Raw genomic sequence first — 15,984 nt, forward strand, 5'->3', positions numbered from 1 at the left:
ACGCAGGACACGCACACACACACAGGCACACACAGGCACACACAATATCCACACTGGTGGCTGTTGCCTCTCCTCCTGCCTGCCCCATCATTTTCGCACTATCCTCCTCGTGTTGGGGCGGTTACGGGGGGGGGGTCCCTCTCTCTCTCCCTTCGAATCGAACAACACACAAAGCCAATTGACAGTTTGGATGCTGCTGCTGCTGCTGTCTGCCGCCTCGGGGGCATGCCTCCTGTGCCCCAAGGGGAGCGCAGCAGGATGCAGTTGGAGCCAATTGAAAGCTCCATGCAAGGATTACAATCTATCAGCTCTGTCTTCCCCTCCCCACCCCCCTCTCTCCTCTCTCCACGCTCCACTCTATACAAATTTTCGAGGAACTTGTCAAGGACTCAAAGTTCAAACGTTTTTCGGACCGGATCTCTATAGGCTTCCCCGCTCACCCCCCTCCCCGCCCCTCCAATCTGCCTCTGCTGCTAATTCCAGCCCTCTCTTTTGCTCTAGTTATGGGTTCTCTTTCCCTCTCCCCCGTCGCTCCCCCCCCCCCTCTCATCCCCTTGTCGCATTGCAGTTGCAGTTGGGGTTTTGCCAGGGGGCGGCAGGAGGCAGAGGGAGCGGCAGAGGGAGCGGCTTTGTGTTGTATTTTTGGGGGCTAAAGCGCTTCTTATTGTTGTACATTTTTGCAGTGGGCGGATGGCCCGGGGGGGAGGGGGTCGGGTAGTTGTTGGCTTTTGCCCTTTTCCCCAATGATGGCCATAGGTTTTCCTTTTGTTGCTTTTGGCTGGCTTTCATTTGCATTTGCCAATAGTTTGGGCGTATCTGTATCTGTATCTGTATCTATAGCTTTAGATGTAGCTGTATCTGCATCTGTGAGTGTATCTGTGGATCTGTGCATCAGTGTGTGTGTGTGTGGCCGACAGGCAACTCTATTACACTTAAAACGAGTCAATGCGTTTTAAAACTGAAAGAAGGAGAACAAAAACCAATTGCACCCCCATCCCACACCCCCCACAACCACCCGATGGATGTGCGGATGTGTGTGGGTGTATCTGTGCGTTTGATTGTGGATTGGCAATGGAAATGGAAGGGCAGAAGGGAGAGCAGGAGAGGGCTGGAGAGTGGCAGTGCACCTTGGGGAATTTGTAATTGAGGCACGTGGCATGGCTAAATGATTGTGATCTTTTGGGGGCATTTCGAATATGCAATTAACGGGAAACAGTAATGAGTGGCGTACACAAAGGAGACCAGAGAGAGAGCGGGGGAGGGGGCCATGTGGTGTGGGGGGAAAGGGAAAGGACAAGCGCATCTAAAAAGGGAATTGCATTAATTGGTAATCATTGCAGGGGATTTGCAGGCGAGTGGAGCCTTTGGAGTGCACGAAAGCGGCACAAAAGCCACGGAAATATCCTCCCAAATTCCAGTACGGGTACGGGGCTCCACTAGGATACATCGAAAATGGTCCAAAAGGGGAAAGGGTGCAGACTTTTAACGAAATCATTTGCCACAAATCACGTTTCGGAGCTAGAAATAAATATAAAAATAAAAAAAACCCAAAACTGCCGAAAATCAGTCTCCGCAAATCCGGCGGATAATCGAATATCTCTTTTTCTGTCCGGCTGTCCATGAATCCGGGTGCGAGGACGAGGAGGACGAGGAGGAGGCGGAAGCTTTCCACTCCATTGATGGCCAACCCGAAAACTGACGCACCATTTTACAAATTGACTTTTATGTGAGCCATTTCGATATTTCCCTCCCCCTCCCCCACTCCCCCCATCTCCATTCCCATTTGAAATCTGGACCGAATCCCATTTCCATCCAATCCAATCTCTTCCCATCAATTCACACACAAAACGGCAGCTTAGAGAGCGGGAGAGCGGAAGAGCGGGAGAGCGGAGGCGCGGAAGAGCGGGAGGCAAAGTTTTAGAGCAACTAAAAACGGCGACACATAAATGAACAGCGTTCCAGGAAAGGGCCAGCCAGCCCACGCATGGACATGTCGCGCTTCCTTTTATCCCCTATCCCCCTAACCCCTTATCCCTTATCGTTTTTGCTGGCCGTCCATCGCGGTTTCTGGCTGGCGGGCAAACATTTCATTTTCCGCTCCTGTCAAAGGTGCACACAAAACAAAAAAGTTTCAAACTGTCCACAAAAACGGAACGGAACGGAATGGTGTAGGGGGAAGGGGGAAGGGGGGCGACGACAGCTAAATGCGCGAAAATTTCAGACACCTCCTCCACTCTCGGCGGCAACATTTCACGAGGACTGTGTGTGTGTACCCGTACATGCACACCCCAACATGCAATTAAAATGTCATTTGATATTGTTGTAATTTGATTTTTGGTTTTTGGTTGTGGCTCTGTGCCAATTTTTGCTTTACATCAAATTTGCAGAGTAGCAAATTTTTATAGTTTTACAGCCACTTGAAGGAAGTACTAAACTGGCAGTTTGACAGCCACTGAATAACGATCAATACATTACATCCATACACATATGTACGTGTGCATGTACATACATACATGTGTATGTAGAGTGGCCGACTGCACCTTCCGTTATTCCTTGCTTATCGCCACTCACCATCGCGCTGCAGCGGCGAGCGAACGCAGCGAAGAATGTCGCTCTCTGATCGATTTCTTTGAGCAACTAGACCTTGCGCTCTCGCGCTCTCTCCCTCTCTCTCTCTCCGCGGCTTGAATTGTTGTTGAGAGCTGCCAGACGGCACTCAAAAGAGAGCTCTCGACGCCTGGCCACAGCTACAGTTAGCGCTGGGGTTTTGCAGCGTTCAAAATTGCGTGTGGGGTTTGACACCAACTGGATCTCGAACGGCGCCTAATTTGATGGTTTGACATGCCCGGCACTGCAAAACTGTGCACTAATTTGACAGCTAAAACACTAACAGCAGCACCTATGTATGTATGTGTGGAAACAACAACAAAATAGTGCTGGTATTATGGCGTTATAAATAAATGCGAAATTTGCTTTGGCTGTGCATAAAAAATGTTGTACTACAATATCGCATAATGCCCCTCGTAAAAAGCATTACAAAGTCTTCACAGAGCGAGAGAGGAGGGAGAGAGAGAGAGAAGCACGAGGAGTGGTACGCTTAAGCGCCGGAACAAAGCAATCAGCAGAAACCATGCGTGTGCGTGTGTGTGTGTGTGGTGCAGAGGAGGAACAACGCATAAAACATAACAAAAAAAAGAAGAAAAAAATTATATGCATGCAAAAAATAAAAGAAATAATAAATGAGGAAGAGGCTGGGCCAAGAGGCAGGGTACATTCAAGCGGACGGTAAGGCAGCCCCGCCACGGGTGACCTATTTCCGGCTCTTTCTCGCCCCCTCACCCCACCCTCTCAATATACCTTGTCTCGAACGATGGCCAGCGGGTATAAAGTTTTGCCCCTACCACCGCACCACGCCCCCACCCGCCCATTAACAAAAGGCGGCTTTACAGCTAGCTTTGCTTAAAATTTATTATATTTTTTATTTTATTCCGCTTTTCCTTCCGCTCTCATCTTTTTATTCCTTATGTTTTCTTTTCCCCCTTTTTTTGTTGGTTTTTGTTGTTTTTTTGGCGCAGTGTAGTACAAATTTTTGTTTAACAAAAAAATAGGACAAAAGACGGCACATGCACATCATACTTTTAGGAGGGGGGGGGGGGGGGGGGGGGGGGGGGGCACCCAGAGGGGGGGGGCAGCCGCAGCAGCGGAAAAGCTGCAGCGCGCAAGAAAAACCTTTCAAGTTTTTGGGGTTGGGGCTGGGGCTGCGAGGGGGGGAAAATGTGTGTGAAAAACGGCCAAAAGCCGCTGCCGCTGCCGCATTGTTTGGCCAGCAGTGCGTCAGTGTGGAATGTGGGGCGTGTGTGTGTGCGTGTGTGTGTTTTGGCCAAATAAAAAACTGCAGGAATAGCAAAAAGACAAATATAAAAAAAGTGGAATAGCACACAGCTGTGGCAAAGCCGTCAAATTGTTGCAACAAAACATTCGAAACGTTTTAAAATACAGGAGCAAAAAAACGAAACGAATAAAATAGAGGCAACGAAATGGCAGATTCGGCAACAGAAGGTCCTCCCAAGGAGCCCGCGCAGGACTCCCCGATGGAGCAGATCAAGAGCAAGTTCCTGGTGGAGAACGTACGCCGGATGATCGCCAGGATATCGGACAGGTGCTTCCGCAGCTGCGTGGACAGCATCTCCACCTCGCTGGCGCCCGAGCAGCGGCTCTGCATCGGGGCCTGCGTCGACAACTATCTGGACTCCTACAACCTGGTCAGCCACGCCTACCTCAAGCGCTGGCAGAAGGAGTTCGACCAGAGGGCCAGGGGCAGCGGCAGGGGCAGGGGCAGCGGCAGGGGAACGACAGCAGCCCCTTCGTTCAAGAAATGATAATAAAGTTTTCCCGGGAGGCATTCCCTCGGCAGCAGCTCAGCAAAATGTCCTTCGCACTGAGGATCTACCTTGAAAGTTTTCTTCTGTGAATTGCAAACATCTGTTCGGAGTCGTAATACCCTGGCAGCAAGCAGCATCGCCTCCTAATGGAGGGACTAATAACTTACGAGGGTTTTCACACTCCAAGGACTCGGAGGCAACGTTTTGCAACACTTTGAGGGGGGGGCAGCAGCTGCAGCAATGAAAGACCTCACTGACAGAAACATTTACTACACAAAATACGAGAAAGGAGAAGAAAAAGAACCAGAAAGAGAGATGGAGAGAGGGAGAGGGGAGCGGCAGGGAAGCAAAGCAGCTTACGGCGTGCACAGAACTGCAGTAAATGAGGCAGCAGCAGTGGCAGTGGCAGCAGCAGTGCCAGTGGCAGTGGCAATTTTGGCAGTTGGAAAAATCTATTAGTTCATGGGGAAACATTATTCCCGAGACGCATGGAAGAGGAGGTGGGGCGCCACAAGGGCATCAAAAGGGGATTAGGGAGGGGGGAAGACGGGTTCTCATTCGATCGTGCACACAATTGGGGATCACTTCCCAAAGAGAGTTTAGGCATTCGAGAGCCAAGGAGCGACTTCTGGGGGAACTCCCCTGTCCGTCCTACTTTTGGGGGCACAAACATCGATTCATCCAATCATTGGCCCTTCCGTTGAGTGGATAAATTCTAGAAAACACTATTCACGAGGGGAATTCCGATGAAATGAGATCCACACCGAAAACTGCAGACTGCCCGGAGAAACGGAGGGCATTCGCGCGCTTTTGCTGCTTTTATTGGGAATCCTCAAACAAAAGAGGACGGACGGAGGGGCAGACGGACGGACGGACAGTGGCAGCTGTGGCAGCCACATCATCAGCACTAGGAGTGCCAGTGCCAGTGCCAGTGGCAGTGGCAGTTTCAGGCGGCGATACCACCGAAACAAAAGCAATTATTAGCATAGTCATTAGCACAGCGGCGGTGGCAGAGGCGGTGGCAGAGGCGGCGGCAGCGGTGGCGGCAGCAGCGGGAATCCGCGTTGAACAAATCTCATAGAACAGAAAATTCTACAGAATCTGTGCTGCTGCTAATTAGCGCTGGGAACCCACACAAAAACCAAAAAATAATAATAAAAAAGAGAAGAGCAAAAGCACAAAACACAAAACATTCGCAGATTCCAAAAACTGTTGGATGGTGGAAATCAATCCCAATGCGGGCTTAGAAATAAATCGATAGACATAATCCTGTTATATGCATCAGCACTGGCGCGGGGCAATAGAGGCACTAGAGGGTTAATGAGGGCGCAGGGAAGGCGGCTGTGGAGGGCCAGAAGAGCGACAAATGAGAGAGAGAGAGAGATCCCCTGGAATGGAGCAGGATGGATGTCTGTCCCACACTAGCCATGGGCAGCGGGGATGGAACGGAATGGAACGATCACGCGACGGACGGCTTGGAGGAGAGCCACGAGAGGAACGATGGAAGTGGGAGACTGAGACAGAGGAACAGGGAAGATAGAAAAGTGGCAGATTATTTATAAATTCAGTTAACGAAACGAACCCCAAAACGAGACCCAAATGGGGTCGCCACTGGGCGGGGCGGGTCGACCTTTTCTGCTCTCCTGCGAGCGGATTATTTGGCATTATTTTTCCTTTGTCTCTTCGGCGAAATCATAATCACAGTGGGGATAAAAAGAAACACAAATAAGGAGCTTCTATGGAGGAGCCTGCCGCTGCTGCAGCAGCAAATCATTTATTAAACACAAGACGGGACCTGACCTCCTTCATCCTTCATCCGGGAGCGGGGAGATGACGGGGCAGCACTCTTTTCTAGGACTTGAGCGAGCGAGCTCCTCCGTTGGGCCCCCACTTTCGATGGCGTGCACGCGGGGGCACACAAAATAATGACTAAGCCGCATCCATCCATGAGTGGGGACCACGAGACCTCGAGACCCGCTGCTGCATGAAAGAAACGCGAATGAATGAACGAATGGATGGGGCCCACAACTGGGGCACTCAATGCATCATCATCTTAAGCCGCATCAAACGAGATTTGTCAGAGCTGCCTGCCACAGCCACTGCCACAGCCACTGGCAGGGAGAGGAGGGCCGATGTGGCATGAAGAATGGACTCCAGGCTCTCGACTTCCAGGATCAGAGCTCAACCGAAGGGGGATGCGGTAAGAGGGGTTCCTAGACGAAGTATTAGGAGACCCTCGGAATCTGCTTAAGATCTACCTTGAATGATGCCCCATAGTTGCCCCACGGCTATCCCCACCAGCTGATCTCTCCATCCATCAATGCAGCAGCACAGGAATCCTCAGAGGCCGCTATTCCAGTTCCATCCACTAATCAGAGCGTCTAATTATGAGAGTATTCCATCAGAGAGCCACTCCGCCCCCCTTGAGCGCCACGAGGGCATGGCATGAGATGCAAAAAAAACGAAAATTGGACAACTGGTTGGGGCTGGAGGATGTTTGCCTCCAGCTCCAAAAAATCAAACAAAAACGTAGCATATATCAAGTGGCAGAAGTGGCAGGAGCATGTTGCAAGCACACAATATGTTGCCAGCTGTACAATGGGCCACTTAAGCGACAACAATAAAAAATTATTAGAATGCCGCAAAGGCAGCAGAGGCACGAAGCTCGAAGCAGGATACAGGAGAGGCAGCAGGGGCAACAGGGACTGCAGGGGCAGGAGCTTCAGCAGTAAAGGACTCTGCCTCCTCTCCGCCAGGCGACTGGGCGCACTTCATAAATCTACCGAAAGGCATATGAAATACGAGTGTATCCTGCGCTGCCGCTGCTGCCGCTGCTGAGTGCAGAGAGCCAATCATGTGGCATGCATCCCCAGGCAGGAAGCAAACGGTACACCGAGAAAAGCGAGCGGCAAATAAAGAAGACAATGGGCCCTCGAGGTCCTCGCGATCGAAATACCTCCAATAGCCGCCCATTTGATTTTCCTTGGGAAAGGCAAGGCAGGGAAAGGCAGGGAAAGCCAGGGCAGCGCTCTCTTGGCGGGAAATTGTTTTTCTGGAGCGACTTTGGGAGCCATCGATGAATGTTTCGGGGTGGAAGATTGAAAATAGGCTTTCTTTCAGTGTATAATAGAAAGAGACTAAGAGAAAGACTTTCAACAACTTTTTCCACTTTCTGCACACACACAGACACACGCACACACACACACGCATGGAATTTTCCATTTGATTTATTAACAAGCCATCGTTTATCATCGTGGGCAACAAAGGGTTAAGGGTCTGCAGAGGGAAGGCCTTCTTCGGGGTCCCGCCAGAGGCAGATCCAGAGGCAGAGCCAGAGGCAAAGGCAGCGGCAAAGGCAGCTGCAACGCTTTTCGGAGTTGGATGCTGTTGGAGTCGTCCATTCCACAGCAATTGCCAATTTGTTGGATGCGAATGCCACTGCCACTGCCACAAGAGAGCAGAGCAGACCAGAGTGGGGGAGTGGGGGGCAGCCAGGCACAAGCACCGAAAAAATATTGTATCTGTGAGGCGGCGGCGGCGGCGGCACGGCACCAAAGATAAACAATCCGCCGCACGATAAACGGAGGCAGAAAGTCACGTAAAGTATGCGCCCAGAAATGCCGGAAAACAACAACAAAAAACCGCGTAAAACACACACACACACACACACACACACGGGAAAAGCGGATGGCATTCCATTCCATTCCATTCCACCATTCCATTCCTCACCGATAATTTATGGGGTTTATGCTGCCATGAGTCCACGAGGTCTATAAAAATTAAGATATTTCCCATAAACTTTTCATACGCAAAGGGAGCGCAAAAAATGCCCATAACTTATGTTGAAAATATTTGTGTGTGTGTTTCAAAATGCCCCATTCCCACTGCCCCCTGTCACATGCCCCCTGCCCCCTGTCCCATGCCACACCGTTTTCCCTAATATGTACTCCAATGGATGTTGATTTCGGTGGAAAATCTGTGGCGTGTTGAAGCGTTAAGTTTCTCTTCTCCCATATGTGTGTGTGTGTGGGCGTGTGTTCCCCCAAGAAAGAGAGCGAGAGAGAGAGAAGCAAACAAGTTGCACGATGGGAAAGGAGTCGCTAGAATCTAGAGCTCTGCTCTACGTGGGTGCCGCCGGTTGCCGGTTGCCGGCTGCCCCTCCGACGGGGGTCCGGTCCGGTCCGGTCTGGGGGCCAAAGATAAAATGTTGACCAATAAATTTTCTGACCATGAACGACAAGCACAGAGCAAAGGAGAGACGGAGACGGAGATGGAAAGGGAGGGAGGGGAACAAAGAGAATGGGGGGGGACAATAATAAACAAGAATGATTAGGGGGAAAGGGGGAAAGGGGAAAGGCACAACAAATATGGAATGCTCTCTCTGTTGATTGCTTGGGAAAAGAGTCAAAACAACAAATAAATAATGCTGAATGGAATACCAGAAAGTTGTATTCAAAGACTTCATCGAAAGAATGAACAAAATTTGGTCTTGAAACTATGCGAGGGGGACCAGGAAAGAGGAGAACCTATGGGAATATCGTATATCATATCGTATTTAGAGGGATGTGGAGGGAGTACCTAATGGACAGCCTTTGCCCCTGCGACTCTTCCTATCTCTGTCTCGCTCTCTCTCTCTCTCTCTCTCTCGGAAAGGGTATCTCCGACAAATGTGGAAAAACTAGCGCGGCAAGCAACTGACGTCCGAAGTCCAGTCCAGCCAGCCCCATGTCCCCGCCGTCGCTGCTGCTGGACCAAGTTCCAAGACAAGTTAGGGGCCACGACGACAGACGCCCGAAGACAGACGCCCGACGCTCGCCGACCGACGCCAGCGTAACGTGTGACGAACGGAGAACTAAGAAGGAAGGTAAGAATAAGAGCGAGGCAAGCTTTGGGCTAGCCGAAGCATGACATACCCTTGCAGATCAATCACTCCCGTGGGAAGTGAACGATCGTTCATTTGTCGGGTACAAATGGGGGATAAAGGTGGCACGAGAGAGGGAGATATAGGAGAGAGGGGGCTCCGAAACTGCCTCTTTACGAGCCATTGCGAATAAAGAATACAAGAAGGAGAAAGGTTTCCCCATACCCTCCTCCCCCACTTGCCCACTTGCTCGTAGACGCACGTGTTCGGAGCTAGGGAAATGCCCTCGCCACAGGGATCGCATCGCTTCACTGCAGAAATTCCTGCCCAAGAAATCACTCTAATTACAGAAATCACTTCCACAGAATCCCACTGGCAGTCGAAAACAAAAGAATCGATGCCCTGGCTGCGGTGCGGTGCGGTGCGGCACGGTGCAGAGTCTGTGCTGCGTGTGGAAAATTACCTGCTGTCGTTACCGACGCCCGCCGCCCGCCGCCCGACGACCGTCGCCGGCCACTAATTGATAAGCTTCATATCTACAATATGTATCTCCATATTTTCGTATTCGTATTCGTATCTTCGGAATTATTCAGAGCACATTGACAGTTACAGTTACAGTTACAGACTCAAATTTGGAGCACTCGTGTTGGGTAAGTAATTAACTATGTAAATTTCAAGGGGAAATAGAAGGGTGAAGGGGGAAGGGGAAATTGGGCAAGCCTTTGCTGGCTGCTGCCTCTTCTTTTTACCTGTCGCATCTGTGACGCACGGACGCTGTCGACGCCGACGTCAACGCTGGCTTCGCTTACGCAGCAGCACAAACACAAACGTGTTGCGCGCACACACATGTACGGGGGCAGGCACACCACTACCACTGCAGATTCGCACAGCTGGTAAATGCAACGAATGTGAGGCCCAAAACAGAGGCGCAGAGAACACAATGCGAAAAATAAAGAGTTATGTCAATTTCCCTGCTTCCGCTGCTGCTGCCAAACACTGGAATTACGGTTGTTTCTTGTTGCTGCGGCTGCTGCTGCTTCTTCCACTTTCGATGCTGTTGTTTTTGTTTTTGTTTTTGCTTTTGTTGCTATTTGGCACGTGAATCGACAAGCGCATTTTTCGAATTCTTGCACACACTCATTCGCTTTTTGCATTTGTTTACGTCACCCACACACACGCACAAACACACAAACGTTCTCGTGAATGAAAGGCGCGTAACATGCCAGCGAGAAACAAAAAAAAAAAAAACTTAGAGAAATTGGCAATCAATCGCCCGCCGCCGCCGCCGCTTCCGCTGCCATGAACCGCACGGAAATAAACAAAATTTATTTATACATTTTTAATCGCGCACAATTCTTGAGGAATATTGTAATGGTATTTCGAACATTGCGCGGTAATTGGGGTAATTTTGCAACAAAAAACCAGCAGCGTCGCAGGCAAAAATCGAAATTTCCACGCTCGTTGCCCCCTTGATCCGCGAGCTGACTCTTTGTTGATAAGGCTGGCCGATTAGCGCATCTATCCGCCTACCGCCTAGCAGCGAATTGTTTTAGCAGCACGCTGTGTTTCGCGTTCGTTTATTGGAATTGTTGTTTACAACGACGCGCTGCGACCGCTCGCCTCAAAAAAATTGGAAGTTTTGATAACATTTGCGAACAGTGTGACCGCGCATTTATCGTTTCGTTCGAGCTTAGCCCACTTAACCCCCTCTATTTAAACATTTGAACAGCTTGAGTAACAACGCGGAAAAGAACACTGTTTTTATATTGATCTATATTCATCATTGCTAAATAAGCAAATACCACGATATCTTTTACCTGAACACTGCTAAACTTTCTTCAAGTTTTTTAGTTTTCGTGGAGAGTATTTTAATACCCACTGGTCGACAATGGGTTAATCGTTCGCTGTCCTTGATAGGAATTCGTATTCCTTTATTTTGATATTCGGTTTAATATTACTAGCTAGATAGAACTCTCGGCACTGAGCACATAGCTTAAACATATCAATAAATACATTTTCTATAAGACTGGCTAATTTTAAAGACTCGTTGCCGTTGATAGTGTCCAAAACACGGTTTAAACAAAAAAGACCAAAGAATAAAACGTAAGCGAGGATGAAATGAAATGTAAGGGAGCATGAAATGTTACGTCATTTGAACACTTGTTGCTTGTCAACCGGCGATATGGACTTTTGTACACCCTATTTTTTTTGTAATTTGAATTACAATTTTATTTGCCAAGCTGATTTGAAACATTAGTAATGATTTGTTATGAGACTGACATGTCTTAGACCTACTTATGCATATGATGCACAATTTTTCGTTGCATGTATGAGCTTCAGGTTCGGATGGAAGTTGGGTTCATGAACTAAAACGTTCTTTACAGTAAACAGTGAAAGAACTCAGCCAATTTAACCCACAATTAAAAATCATTATTGAAATTAACATATAAATGTAATAAACGTTACGTAGTTTCATAAAGTAATGAATTGACGCCAGGTAGCGAGCTGGTGGTTCATTGTTATGAGCACTGGAACTTGAATAATTCGTCAGTATATATTTTGAAAGTGAGACGGTATATTTTGGTATATTTCTGATAAATTTATCGGTAAATCCGCGGTCCACACTGGTGGGGTGGGCGTAAAAATTATTTCATTCAGTAAAACATTATCGCACTAATTCATAAATAATTAATCAATTACGCCACGTAGCGGAGGGTGCAGCATGTCCGAGTTGAAGGCACCGTCACTGCAGTCGCTGCTGGAGTCGGATCGCGGCTCCACCGACAGCCTGCTGGCCGAATCTTTACAGCTCGACTTTGAGGACGTGAGTGTTTTTCCATTGAAAAGAGCAAAGAAAAATCGTTATTCACTTGAAAATTTATTAATGACACAAACAGCTGGACGATGCAGAGTTTGCCATTCCGCCCACCGACGTCCTGCCCACCCTGGAGGCGGTGCTCAGCGAATTTGAGGCCGATTCGGACGTTGCCTCAGAGCTGGGGATGCCGGTGCCCCATGCCACTCCCACCCCCTCGATAGGGGAGGATAGCGCTCTCCGTGGCGACGGCCGCAGCGGCGGAGGCTCCATCATGCGATACACCCTCCTCCATGGCATATCAGCCCAACTGTCGTCCGCGGGGGAGCGAGTGAACGCTGGAGCGGCCAGCGCCTGTGCCGTGGCCGCCTACATAGCCGTGGGCACCTCACACGGCCACATCCTGAACTTCGATGTGACCCAGACGCTGCGGTGGGCCCACCAGGACAAGCACGGCCACGGAGCCGTCTCCAGCCTCGCATTCAACGCGGATTCCACGCGTCTACTGGCTGGCTATGCCCGCGGCTTGGTCGCCATGCTGGACACGCACACAGGGGATGTTCTGCGAGAGCTCTTCGATGTGATTACCCCAAATACTGGAGTCCTGCACGTAAAGTGGACATCGCGCTCATCCCTGGCGCTCTGCGCGGATGCGGGAGGATCTGTTTGGTCGCTGAGTTTCACTCGAAAGCTGGGGATCCGCGGCTGCAGCTCCCGGTGCCTCTTCTCTGGAGCCCGTGGTGAGGTCTGTGCCGTGGAGCCTCTCATCATGGACTCCCAGGGGCGGCATGACCTCGATCAGTATTGCATCGTGGCTCTGGCGACGCTCTCCAAGTACTTTATCGTCACAGTCCGACCGCGTCTTCGTGTGATCAAATATCATGTCCTGCAGGGGCCTCCCGACTGCCTGCCACTCCTCGCCTGGCACCTGGTGCTCATCCAAGCGGCGGACACCTCTCGCTCGGTGGATCCCGTCATCGTTGTGGGTCGCGGAAATCAGCTCTTCTTCCACCAGCTCTTCGTGTCGAATGGGCGGATCACGCTGCTCTACCTACGACACGTACAGCTCCACGGAAGCCTTCTCTCCGCCCATTGGCTCGGACCCAAGTGCGTGGCATCGCTGGACACCTCGGAGATTCTGCATCTGGTGGATGTGCGCTCCAGCAAGGAGCTCGAGTGCATGGATATGGCCAATGCAGGACTCGTTTACGGCTCGGCGCAGTTCAAGGGACTGGCCACGGGGGGAAATGTCTCTCCTGCGTTCGCCCTGGCCGGCAGCAATGCCTGCTACAATTCCGTAGTGTCGCGCGGCACGCAGCTGTATGTCCTGGGCGCCCGTTCCCTGCACATCATTGGCGTGCGGACGTGGTCGGAGAGGATTAGCTACTTGGTGAAGCACCATCGATGGCAGGAGGCCTGCCAGTTGGCCCTCGATGGCTACGTTGCCTCCGTGGATCGTCCCCGAAAGCGGGCCCAAGCCAAAGAGCGCATCATAATGCTGTTCAGGGAATACATAGCCAACTCGGCGCGGGCCCCCGACTATTGCCTGGGATCCATAGTCAATTGTATGATCACCATCGGGGAACTGGAGCTCCTGTGGACACAGCTCTGGGAGAAGCTGCAGGGCAACAGCACGGAGCTCTTTCTGCAGCACATCTCGGAGCACATCGAAAAGGAGACCATACACAGCATTAATCCGGTGATATCGCAGGCCCTGGTCGATTACTGGCTGGAGCGCTCCCCCGCGAAGCTGGAGAAGCTCATCCTAAAGCTGGACTGGATGTGCCTGGACCTCAATCAGGTGCTGAAGGCAGTGAAGCGGCACCGCTTGTACCGCGCACAGATCTACCTCAACACGCAGGCCCTCAATGACTACACTGCAGCGCTGACGGAGCTCCTGCCACTGGTCACGTCCCAGGAGACGGATTTGGGGAACTGTCTGTTGGTCTACGTTTCCAGCTGCCTCGCTGGCAGGGGCTATCCCACCGGGGACATTCCCGTGGAGCAGGTGCATCAGGTGAAGAACGACGTCCTGAGGTGTCTTACCTCGCAGCATTCCAAAGCGGGTCACGAGGAAGAGGAGCCGCCGTATCCCTATCTGCGGGCTCTCTTGAAGTTCGACACGCGGGAGACCCTAAATGTCATTTCGCTGGCCTTTCAGGAGCGGGAGTTCAGCAACGAGCTGGGCTTCTCCCACCGCAAGAGGATCATTTATTTGCTGCTGGAGATCATGACGCCCGAAAATGCCACAGTGAGAACAGCACAGAACAACCTCATGGAAGGATCTCCTTTTGTAATGTTTTTGTAATTCTCCCTCTTTTCTAGTGGGCGGAAATTGGCTGCCTTCTGAACTTCATTGCCCAACAAATCTCCATGCAATGCTTGCCGCGAGACAGGCATCTCTTGCAGCGCGTCCTCAGCCACTTGGCCCAGGAGCATATCGACAATGAGAGCAGTCGCCAGCACTCGGAGCGGGAGAGTGCCTGGCATGAGCTCCTGTCGAGCAACTGCCTGGCGGACATCAGCACCGACGAGGAGCAGCTGGCTCTGGCAGAGCGTGCCCGATGCTACTATGTGGTGGAGTATCTCCTGGAGAAGCTGCAGCGGTACGACAACATCCTCGATTGCTACATCCAGAATGAGTCCAGGCACGAGACGATGTTCGCGTATATGGAACGACATGTGTCTGTCCCAGAGAGATGCATTTATCCGCAATTGAAGCGACATCTTCGACAGCTGCTGGCGATCAATGCCAAGGAAACAACGCGGCTGCTAGCCCTGCACTACCCGGAGAGGATTATGGAGCTGCTGGAGAACCTCCTGAAGGAGGAAGCTCTGCTTTTCTGCTTCTTAAAGTGCCTCAATGAGCGTCAGTGTGAGCTGGATGCCGAACAGATGGAGTTGCTCCTGGAACTCTTTTGCAAACTGGAAACACCCGCGGCCGTGACGGAATTTCTAGCCAACAACTCCGGCTATCGCCTGGAGCAAGCCATTGCCATTGCACAGCGCCATCGACTTAATAGAGCTGTGATCTACCTCTACGAGAAGCAGGAGAGCTATGCGAAAGCCTTTGAGCTCTCCATGGATCTGCTGAGGGATGCGGTCGGCGAGCAGGCGGTGGAGGAGGCGCGGCAGATCTGCGCTCTGCTCGCCCGATCCGTTGGAACGCTGCCCCCGCAGGAGCTGGAGCGCTGCTGGTTCTCGCTGTTGCAATACATTCTGCCCCACCAGCAGCTACAGGCCATCACGAAATCCATGCTGCACGAGGCCTCGCAGCACATCGATCTGCACAATCTCGTGCAGCTGATCATGAACACGCCCCACAACGTGAACAGCAGCTTTGGGGACATCAAGGATCTGCTGATGGGAATGCTGGACAGTTCGCGGCATCAAACGGAGGCACTTCGCACTGGTGCAGAGGTTCTGTGCCAGGACTTGCATATGGAGTTTGTGAAGCAGCAGCGCTTGGCACGGCGTGGCTTGTGGATAACCAGCACCAAATGCTGCATCTGCCGTCAGCGGCTGTCCAACCATACGCAGATCCTCGTGATGGGCGGCTGTGGTCACGCCTTGCACGAGGAATGCCTGGAGGAGTGCCCCCAAGTGCCAGTGGAAGAGTGTCCGCGTTGCTTTGCGCAGATTCCAGTAGGAGACGATGGACAAACGAGCAGCTGCCTGCGGCTGCCACGAACCAATCGCCGGCTGTTTTCCCCATCTTCGGCCATGGAGATGGGTGCTCTGCAGCTGAAGGCCCCGCCCAGACGTTTCTGTTAGCACTACTAAATATTCTGTATATTCCACGTCCGTACCCATGCCCTCTATTTATTTATTGTTTTTCAATATTATTCCCATATTTCGATGTGTACGTAAATAAATTTGCATGATAAACGGAGGCTTTTTCGGGAATACTCCGCGTTAGCGCGGGT

The 15,984-nt window shown here is 51.2% G+C and overlaps 2 protein-coding genes across 2 annotated transcripts in view; one reads left to right on the forward strand and one right to left on the reverse strand.

Moving 5' to 3' along the window:
• The window catches only part of sfl (N-deacetylase and N-sulfotransferase sfl), a 64,494-nt gene extending 53,577 nt beyond the window's left edge, over positions 1-10,917 (reverse strand). The window contains exon 1 of the mRNA XM_033382589.1: positions 9,993-10,917. The gene's annotated coding sequence lies outside the window, so the exon portion shown is untranslated. The remainder of the gene's footprint in view (positions 1-9,992) is intronic.
• A 907-nt stretch (positions 10,918-11,824) lies between these two features.
• Positions 11,825-15,946, forward strand: Vps8 (vacuolar protein sorting 8). Its single transcript, XM_001354193.4, has 3 exons — positions 11,825-12,067; positions 12,141-14,309; positions 14,384-15,946. The coding sequence occupies exons 1-3, from the start codon at positions 11,966-11,968 to the stop codon at positions 15,830-15,832; spliced, it is 3,720 nt and encodes a 1,239-aa protein (XP_001354229.3). The 5' UTR covers positions 11,825-11,965; the 3' UTR covers positions 15,833-15,946.
• The last annotated feature ends 38 nt before the right edge of the window (positions 15,947-15,984 follow it).

Source organism: Drosophila pseudoobscura, chromosome X (assembly GCF_009870125.1).
Source record: "Drosophila pseudoobscura strain MV-25-SWS-2005 chromosome X, UCI_Dpse_MV25, whole genome shotgun sequence".
Classification (NCBI taxonomy): Eukaryota; Metazoa; Arthropoda; class Insecta; order Diptera; family Drosophilidae; genus Drosophila; species Drosophila pseudoobscura.